This window comes from Lichenostomus cassidix, chromosome 3 (genome assembly GCF_008360975.1).
Source record: "Lichenostomus cassidix isolate B80296 chromosome 3, HeHo_3.0, whole genome shotgun sequence".
NCBI lineage: Eukaryota > Metazoa > Chordata > Aves > Passeriformes > Meliphagidae > Lichenostomus > Lichenostomus cassidix.
Genome location: NC_139483.1, coordinates 38,144,804 through 38,154,291, shown reverse-complemented (window position 1 = coordinate 38,154,291; position 9,488 = coordinate 38,144,804). Strand labels below are relative to the sequence as shown.

General features: G+C 45.5%; 1 protein-coding gene across 2 annotated transcripts; it reads left to right on the top strand.

Annotated features, from left to right (window-relative positions):
• The first annotated feature begins 731 nt into the window (after positions 1-731).
• Positions 732-9,036, top strand: TBXT (T-box transcription factor T). 2 transcript variants are annotated; one of them, XM_085055338.1, is made up of 8 exons: positions 732-1,065; positions 1,200-1,464; positions 1,984-2,118; positions 2,869-2,930; positions 3,024-3,085; positions 3,947-4,123; positions 5,551-5,680; positions 6,967-9,036. In XM_085055338.1, exons 1-8 carry the CDS (start codon positions 860-862, stop codon positions 7,232-7,234), a joined length of 1,305 nt encoding a protein of 434 aa, XP_084911464.1. In that variant the 5' UTR covers positions 732-859; the 3' UTR covers positions 7,235-9,036. The 2 variants fall into 2 exon arrangements, with proteins under 2 accessions (XP_084911464.1, XP_084911463.1); XM_085055337.1 differs by having other exon boundaries at positions 734-1,065; positions 5,548-5,680.
• The last annotated feature ends 452 nt before the right edge of the window (positions 9,037-9,488 follow it).

Sequence of the window (9,488 nt, the reverse complement as noted above, 5' to 3'; positions counted from 1 at the left end):
TTCTTTTATTTGGGTGGGATGGCTCCAAACCATCGCGTCGAGCATCTCGGCTGCGAAGGCGCAGCCCGTGCTGGAGCTATGAGGCAAACTGACACTTTTCTCACGGGTGGGCTCCTGTGCTCGCTAGAAGCCGGGGAGCCGGCGAGGGGAGTGCTGTGCCGGGTTTGTGCTCAGCCGCTGGACAGTGCGGTTTCAGCTCTTCGGCTGGCTTTTCCCGCAAGGTTTGCCGCTGCCAGCTGCACCTTTCCCTGCAGCAGAAGTTTCTGACAAGGGGGCAGGGACAGGCGAGGGGGGTGAGGGTGCTTCTGTCAGCTTGCGGCCGCCTGGAGAAGGGGACTTCCCGTTTTTTCGCTAAATATGAATCCGCGGCGGGGGTGTCTCCCGTCAGGACTGCCCGCCTAGAAGCGGAGCGGGGGTCTCGCTGCGCCGGGAGGCGGGAGGGTGCCGCGCTGGCCGGTTGTGAGGCTGTTGCCGAGATGGGCCATTTCCTCCGCGGCTGCCGGAGCCCCGGCCCCGGCGGCTTTGATAGAGGTGCAAACATTTGGGGGCAGATTTACATAAAATAGCCGCGTTTAATGCCGCGGGCTGCAATTAACATCACAGGCTCCCCCGGGCACCGTTCTGATATGGCCGCGGGCGGCCAATGGGCAGCGCCGCCCGCCCGGATCAAAGGCGCCGCCCGCCAATCAGCGGGGCCCCCCCGCCGGCGCGGTGATGTCACCGGGGGGGCGTTTATGGCGGGCTATAACAGCGGCCCGGCCCGCTGAGGGCGAGGGGAGGCGGTTCGGGCCCGGATCCATCCCGCCGCTGCCGTGCCACGGAGCTGCCCCGCGGGCGGGCGGGCGGGCGCGGGGCCACCATGAGCTCCCCCGGCGCGGAGGGCGCGGGCAAACCCCCGCAGTATCGCGTGGACCACCTGCTGAGCGCCGTGGAGAGCGAGCTGCAGGCGGGCAGCGAGAAGGGGGACCCCACGGAGCGGGAGCTGCGCGTCGCGCTGGAGGACAGCGACCTGTGGCTGCGCTTCAAGGAGCTCACCAACGAGATGATCGTCACCAAGAACGGCAGGTAGGGAGCGGCCCCGCGTCCCCCGCTGCCTCCCCACCCCGGTTCCCGGGGCTCCCGGCGGGGCGAGGGCCTGCCCGGGGCCGGGGATCGCGGGCTGCCCGCCGCCGTGCCTCGCGCCTCCTGTCGCCCCGCAGGAGGATGTTCCCGGTGCTGAAGGTGAGCGTGTCGGGGCTGGACCCCAACGCCATGTACTCCTTCCTGCTGGACTTCGTGGCGGCCGACGGGCACCGCTGGAAGTACGTGAACGGGGAGTGGGTGCCGGGCGGGAAGCCGGAGCCGCAGGCGCCCAGCTGCGTCTACATCCACCCCGACTCGCCCAACTTCGGCGCGCACTGGATGAAGGCGCCCGTCTCCTTCAGCAAAGTCAAACTCACCAACAAGCTCAACGGCGGCGGGCAGGTAAGCACGGCACCGGGGCTGCACCGACCCGGCCGCACTGCCGGCTCGCTCTCCTCTTAATGCTCTTTTTCATACTTTTCTTACCAAACGCGCTGGGTTGGGTCGCACTTCCCTCTGTCCCCCAAAATCCTTCATTCAGGAGAGTTGTTCTTTCCATCGAGGTTCGGTGCCTTGATGTTTTATAGCTTTGTGGTTTTTGAAAATCTCTTTCTAGTCTGAATATCTGCTCATGACTGTAGTGTGGTAGATGAATCTTTCTGGCTAACTTATCATTGATGCATTTGTGACACGGCGAGTGTCTTGTCAAGTAATAGGGAGGAGGATAACTGCACAAAAAGTTGTGGTGTCTATCCTCAGCGTGCCTTTCTTTCTCTCACAGCTTCAGTTTTAAGCTTCATTCGTGCCTGTTGCCTTTTTCACCTCGGATGGAAAGATGGTTACTTTAAAGCCTAAGTGCACTGTGTGCCTGCCAGCATCTGCCACTGCTCATCAGTGCTCACCTGTCCTGTTTGTTCACAGATCATGTTGAACTCCCTGCACAAGTATGAGCCACGGATTCACATCGTGCGAGTGGGTGGCCCACAGCGGATGATCACCAGCCATTCCTTCCCAGAAACCCAGTTTATAGCTGTGACGGCCTACCAGAATGAGGAGGTATGCACAGCAGGGAAGAGAGGATACCACTACCAGGGGGTTTCAAGTAGCAATGTGCATGTTACAGAGCAAAATAATGGCTCTCCCTTCGTGTTTTTCAGTTCTTCCTGTGTTTTTTTTCTTTTATACTGAATATAAAAAATAGAATTAATGTATGTAAAAGCCCCATGAATGAATGATAGAACAAAAATCTGAACACTGTTTTTCTCAATATATACTGCAAGTTCATTATAGGGAAGTAATTTCTAGAAGATTCGTTGGAGGCAAACAGCTATGGTAAAAAATACAATTGGCATTTTCAGCTACACAGTGAAGTGACAGAATGTGCTATTTTTGAAGCTGCCCTTTTTTCTGTTAGCCCAAATGCATATCTGTGTTAAATGAAGCTGTAATTATCAAGTTTTCTGAGATTTCTTTGATGTCCATTCTGATCTTGCATGAAATGTGAGGATTTTTAAATCTAGTTAGTACACTACTTTTCTTAGGTATTTCCTCAGATGATCAATAAATTCAGGCAATTCAGATTCTTAGAATCTGGCAGAGAAGCTAATTCCTAGCCCTTTGATAATACTTCAGACCTTAAGGAGCTGTTGAATTGGTGGCCATAGGTTGCTATTATGGGCCTACTTTTATTTCTCCAAAAATATGTGATTTTACCAACTTCAGTGGATAGTCCTAATTAAAATCCTAATATCAGTGTGATAATGAATGGTGATACATGTGAATAAAGATATTTGTTGTTGTTTTTAGATCACAGCTTTAAAAATTAAATACAATCCGTTTGCAAAGGCATTTCTTGATGCAAAGGAAAGGTGAGAGCTCTTAACTTAATTCTAAAATGTGGATTTTTAAGATAAATTTGTGAAGGCATATTCTTAACTAATACAACATGGTTTCTTTTATAGAAGTGATCACAAAGACATGATGGAGGAAGTGGGGGACAACCAGCAGTCTGGGTATTCACAGTGTATGTTTCTTTTCATTGTGCATCATGAGCATAACTTTGATTTCTTCCATCTAATCTCTGTCAAGCAAAACTTTGGGACCAGTTTTGATGGTGGGCTTGTTAGTTCACAGGGAGAGGAATGTTACCAATCTTTGTGGTTGTGATTCATGCATGTTTATGATTGTATAAACGCTATAATCTCTGTGTGTGGTTAAGATTTATTGCATTCAAAATTATTTAATAGAATCTTGCAGAGTTGCTTTCATGACCAAAAAGACAGCTGCCTTTTTAGACAAGGACAACAACGTTCACATGGACATGGAGACAGAAGTTTATTCCATAAAGTTTATTGAGACAGTGCTTGTATTTTAAGTACTCCAAGAAAATTTTGGCCATTTGCTTAAAACAGTTCTTTCAGATGATTGAAAAGAATTAGTGTTTTAATGATTTAGGAGTTATTTGGTTTCAGAGAAAATACTTGATTTTTAAGGGGAGTTCCTAGCAGTCTGAGAAACCTCAGAGCTTAGCTGTAGATTGAGACCCCTAAAGAGCAATTTAAAACTGAACACTATGCTAACAATTACTGAGCACACATTACCTACATATGGGAGGGTTTAACAATTTCAATGTTTCCTTTCTGGGGTTGTAATTAAATAGTAATTTAAAAAAAAAGGTAGCTCGACACAAGACTTTTTCTAAGCTGTTTTCTAATTTTCCTTCATAAGAGCATTTAGGAAAGTTGTAAAGCAGATTTGCCAGCTATGTTGAAACTCAGTTTCCTTTCCTGAGTGTGCATTTCCTCGCTGTTATTTGTCTGGTTGCTGTGATTCTCTGCCTGGCTGCACTATGCATCCCTCTTACAGAGTTCTTGCTTCTCCACAGTGGGCAGTTGGCTTATTCCTGGCAGTGGGACTCTGTGCCCACCTGCCAACCCTCACGCCCAGTTTGGAGCCCCTCTGTCGCTCTCCCCTGCCCACAGCTGTGAAAGGTACTCCTCGCTGAGGAACCACCGCCCTGCGCCCTACGCCAACCCCTACACTCACAGGAACAACTCTCCAAGTAAGTCTGAGGCTGCAGCTCTGGGAAAAGGTGGGGAATGAGCTGAGAGGGTGGGAGCTTTGAACAGTGGCATTGTGTGTGATGCACCAGAAATGAAGGTCGATAACTGGCTCAGTTTGTGCAGAGGGCTTGGGGTCAGCATTGCAGAGAAATGGGGCTGAAGAGTACATGTCCCCAGTATGTTTATAACTGAGGGTCTGATTTGGTTATTTTCTGTTACCTGTGACTGTGGTTAATGTCTGTGCATCAAGGTTGTTTTCTGTCACCACTGGATAGATAGAAACAATATGGCTCTGAGTAAATTGCAGAGCTTTTAAAAGGGGTGCTCAGAAAAAGCCAAATGTCTTTAAGTGTAGTGTCTCAAGCACTAGGTACTTAAGAGTGAGAAGGGGACTTTTAACAGTGATTTTTTTTTTTTAAATTTTTTAAATTCCTTTTTCTTTCTTCTGGCAAAGAATGGTTAGCAATTTTCGCCTTCCAGGCTGCATAGATATTGAAGGTTCCCATCTAAAAAAAAAAAAAATTAATAATTTGAATTATGAAGTAATGGGTGGGCTTCTAGATGCAGCCTGACCAATCTTGTGTGTAGCTTTGTAGTTCATTTTGAAGTGAAAAACTAGCTTTCTGTGAACTTCTCTTGCATTTTGGAAATTTTATGCAAGTTTTGTGACTTAAAATAGAATAAAAGAACAAAACCTCTCTGGTGTTCTTTCTTGTTTCATGGTCCTCAACAAAGAGCCTCCTTCCCTTGGCCAGCTACCACAGCAACTTCTTTCTTGCTACGGGTGGCTGTGTGGGACTCCCTTTACAGCTTCCTAGTGCCCCTGCTGTGCCAGCCAGCCAGTTTTGGTCATAAGCCAAGTAGTCTAAGCCACAGTCCAATCACTCCTGAGGGTGTGAGGATCCACAGGCTGGCTCCAAGGCATCCAAGGCAGATTTCAACGCCCATCATGGCACGCTCAACTCAAAACTGGGATCTGTGATGCAGTGATACGCTTTTTATCCAGCTCTGCCAGACTGTTACTGCCAGTGTAGGTGATGGAGATAAAGAAGGTGTCCTGGAAGGTCCCCAGCTGATTGAGATAGTGGGGGGAGAGCCTGCCTCTTCCCCCTGACTAAGTAGGCATGTACTGAATTAGTAGGTGGTTTGCAGACAGCTTTTTGGCCATAGCTCCTTCACAGAAATAAGACTTTGCAGTTGTGAGTTAAGCAAAACAGCACATCAGGGCAATGCCAGTAGAAGTGTGAGCTTGACACAACTGGTGTGTGGGTGTGGGGGTGTGTGTGTGTAATTTTGTTGCTTTTTTTTTTTTCTTCCAAGGCAGTAAGAGGGAAGGACGGCTTAAACTTCTGCATTGCATTTAAATACAGGATTGTTATTTGGCTTGATTCTAGTGTTTGTAAGTGATTACTTGTTTTCTCAGCAGCCTATGCTGACAACTCCTCTGCCTGCCTGTCCATGCTGCAGTCCCATGACAACTGGTCCTCTCTAGGAGTTACTACACACACAACAATGCTGCCCATGAGTCACAGCGCTGGCACAGCTACCAGCTCCAGGTAGGATTTCATCCCTCAGGAGCCCTAAAATCCATATATTGGTACTTTCTAGGAAGAAAAGGCTGAAAAAGAAGGTAGAGTCACCAGCATATTAGAAGCCCTTTTGGACATTGGTCTGAATCATTAGCACTCTGAGGCACTGAGAAGGGCTACCCACAAGGAAAACAGGTTGAAGATAGATATATATATATATATATATATTATGTCTTGATTTTGGAGATGTAGATACTTGTGACAGCAATATTTAATAGATGAAGGATTGCAAATCACTTAGACCAGCCTACATTGAATTTGAGGATGCTCTTTTAAGTTTTGTCTCTCTTAGGCATAATGGTGTTTTAAAAGTTTATTTTTTTTTAATCCCTTTCGTTTTGGCTGGTCACTGCTTCCTTCTTCTGCTACAAATGATGGAGCAGTGAACTGTAATGTGGAGAAGGAGCACATGGTTGGGACAGTAATTCTTTACTTCAGCATTGCCACACTAACCAGCATGACATGGAATTGCACATGTGGTGAAAGTCTTTTGTGATCATAAGAGTTTTTTTACTCATAAGAGAATTTTTACTCCTCTTTGTACTTCTTATCTTAATTAAACATTTGGATTCTTTAGCAGAAATTTAGCTTGCAGTAAGTCCCTTGGAGCTAAACTTGAAAATTCAAAACAATACAGAAAAGGTGGTAAAACATTTGTTATTAACTTCAGAGGGACAAGATTTGGACATCTTTTTCAGCAATTCAGACCTACCATTCTGTCTGGGAAAAGCATTTTTATTTGAACTGTGTACATTGACGTTCAACTGTTAATCAGGCTGTGTAGCACTACCCAGTATGAGTTAACTGTATTACTGAACATAAGTTTTAGTCCTGAACACAGATTAATTCAGTAAAGAGGTCCTTCCACCACTTTTTTCTCTGTCTCATCCCCAGGATATGTATTTAGGTAGTTATTAAGTTCCCTGAGTTTCAATTTCTGCACTGAATTGTTCAGTATGTAAAACCAATAGAACTGGAACTGTGGAACCTCAAGGAAGGCATTTCTGCTACCCCTTTTGTCTAACCCCCTATCTGTTGGAAATGAGGGAAGTTTGATTTATTTGTGGGGGTGCCATGAATACAAATTCTGCCTGGGGGTCCTTTCTGCGTCACAGTGGCTTGGAACTGCCTGGAGCATTTCACTGTCTCCAGCAAATGGAGCTGGCCTTGGGGCTATGCTGTGACCCAAGGAACTGCCAGCAGGCAGCAGAGTCACTAATAACTTGTTTTATTTCTGGCTTTCCCTCTGTCAGTCAGTACCCCAACTTGTGGTCGGTGAGTAACAGCACCATCACGCCGGTGTCGCAGCCGAGCGGGATGTCCAACGGCCTGAGCTCCCAGTTTCTGCGTGGCTCTCCAGCACACTACTCCGCTCTTCCGCACCCGGTGACAGCCACCTCCTCTGCCTCGCCCCTCTATGACAGCGGGGCACCCACGGACCTGCCCGACAGCCAGTATGACACCTCTGCACATGCCAGGCTGGCATCCACGTGGACACCTGTCACCCCCCCTTCCATGTAAACCCAGGCCTTTCCCTCCAAGACACTTTTAGCTACTGAGTTACTTTAGATGCTTAATCTTCAAGGAAGAGAAAAAGGAGACATGAAGGAAACTGCAAACAAAAAGCATCTGCACTGCTTTGCTTAGAGCATCCACATTATACCTCTTGTAGTGAACGGTGCATCACTGACTTCATGTAGAGTTTACAAACCTGGTGAGTGTGCAATTCTGAGAGCAGATTCACTGCTTTTATTATTTTTTCTTTTTTAAAGTTTGATAGACCTAAGTTTTAAGATTTTTACTTGGATTCCAGATTTCTCAGTGTTCTGATATATTTGGACCTGAAATTTGGCATCGTTCTTGAGTAAGTTACTCCTAACTGTTTTTCAGTTAATTTTTTTAAATGGCAAACGTAGCTATAGTCATGAGAAGACTTTTATTAACCATCTAGTTAGAAGCATTCTGAAATATGCACAAATGTAGGTGAGGAGTGAAGTTTTTGGAAAATCATGTGCACTAACACGTATTTGTGAAGCAAATACGTTGTGTTCTGAACTGTATGCTTATTTCCTTACTGCTGAATTAATGTCGAGACAATCTTCAAGAGCTATATTCTTCCCAATAAAAACAGTGTTAATGTTTGATCTTAAAAGTTTTACCCAAAAGACGCCTTTTAGGGGTAGGTTTTGCGGTTTGATCACATAGGTTTCAAATATCCATCAGTTTAGCTAGACACCTCATTTTCAAACAGCCAGTATCTGAGCTGTTTGAGGACCCCTATCCAAGACCTTTTTAAACCATTGAAAATATGTCCCTTGGCGTTTTGTTTTGGGTTTTTTGGGTCTTTGGCTCAGGCCTTAAGAGAGGGAATTTAACAACTGGGGAATCATTCTAATTTATTTTATTTCAATCTTGTACTCTGATCTATATTTATTATTTGGGAAGTTAGAACTTTATTTTCTACATGTTAAGATATGTAAATAATCCTTCAACCTACAGTGTACTCTTTTAAGACAATCATGTGGGATATGTCACCCAATGGCACATTGAACAGCATGGATGTAAGTAGTTAACCTGGAAGAGGGAAATCTGTAGTTGCCAACAATTTTGAGTGAAACTGCAGATCTACTAAGATTTAAAATACACTGACTGCTTGACTTGGTGGAAGGAAAAGGTCTTGATAAAATACTTCCTTCATTACTGATTTGAAGTAATGTGATCCAAATTTCTAATGCAGGCTGACCCAAAACATTGGGTGAAAGTGTGCCCTTAGACATGTCTCTTTCTCCTACTGACTGGCAAATACATATCCTGAGGAAAGTGAGCTCTTTTGCATAAGCCATAATAAATAACTTTTCTAACGAAGTGCCTAACATAGCAAAGCAAAACTCTGTATCAGGGAATTCTTTAGATAACTCATTGATGTGTTCTTAAGTGCTACAGTGGCAGCTTTAAGATGAAAAAGCAAATATTTGCCACCATTTTGGTCTATTTGGCACCCTTTGGGCAGGTCCCTGCACCTAGAAAGTCTTTGGCAGGTTTTTTTCCCTGCAGAAGGATCTATTTGTGACTGCAGGCAGCAGTCTCCCAGAGGTACTGCAGCAGGAGCCAGCACCAGAAGTGGATGGCTGCACAACCACATCCTCTGTCAATATGTACATATTGATCTAAGTGCTCCTATTTTATTGTGAAGGTAAATTGTGTAAATGATGTAAGTGCATTATTATTTAGACTATTTTGTAGAAACTAGTAGCATATTTCATTGTGAGGTTTTATACTTGTATTTCGGATGTATAATTTAAATTAAAAAAAAAAAAAGTAAAGATTCTTAAGAAAAACTCCATGCTTGAATTTCAGTTTGTGGGGGTGGTGGGAAACAAATGCACATCAGCCCTGTTGAACCTACAGCATGCTGACCTTCCACAGCGCAGTTTCACAAAAGCCTCCTGCTGCATGTCAACTTCTGTCTGTGGGTGAAAGTTCAAAGAATTCTCTTCCACCTCTCCCTGTCTTCCCCACTCCCCCATCTCTGTTTCTCCCTCCTTTTTGGTAAATCCTTGACTGAGTGGTATTCAGAGATGGTAGCTGCATTTGGTGCTGGCTGAAAGCTCTTTTCCCACAGTGACCAGTTTGTAGGGTAAATGCTGGAGCTGGATGCAAGCCTTGCAGCTCCTGCGTTACACGCTGATACCCAGATTGTCATGTGTGTTTCTGAATCTCTGCCCCCAGGAATAAATGCCAAACCACTGCCTGGTCTTTTCAGCTGCTTCAGGAG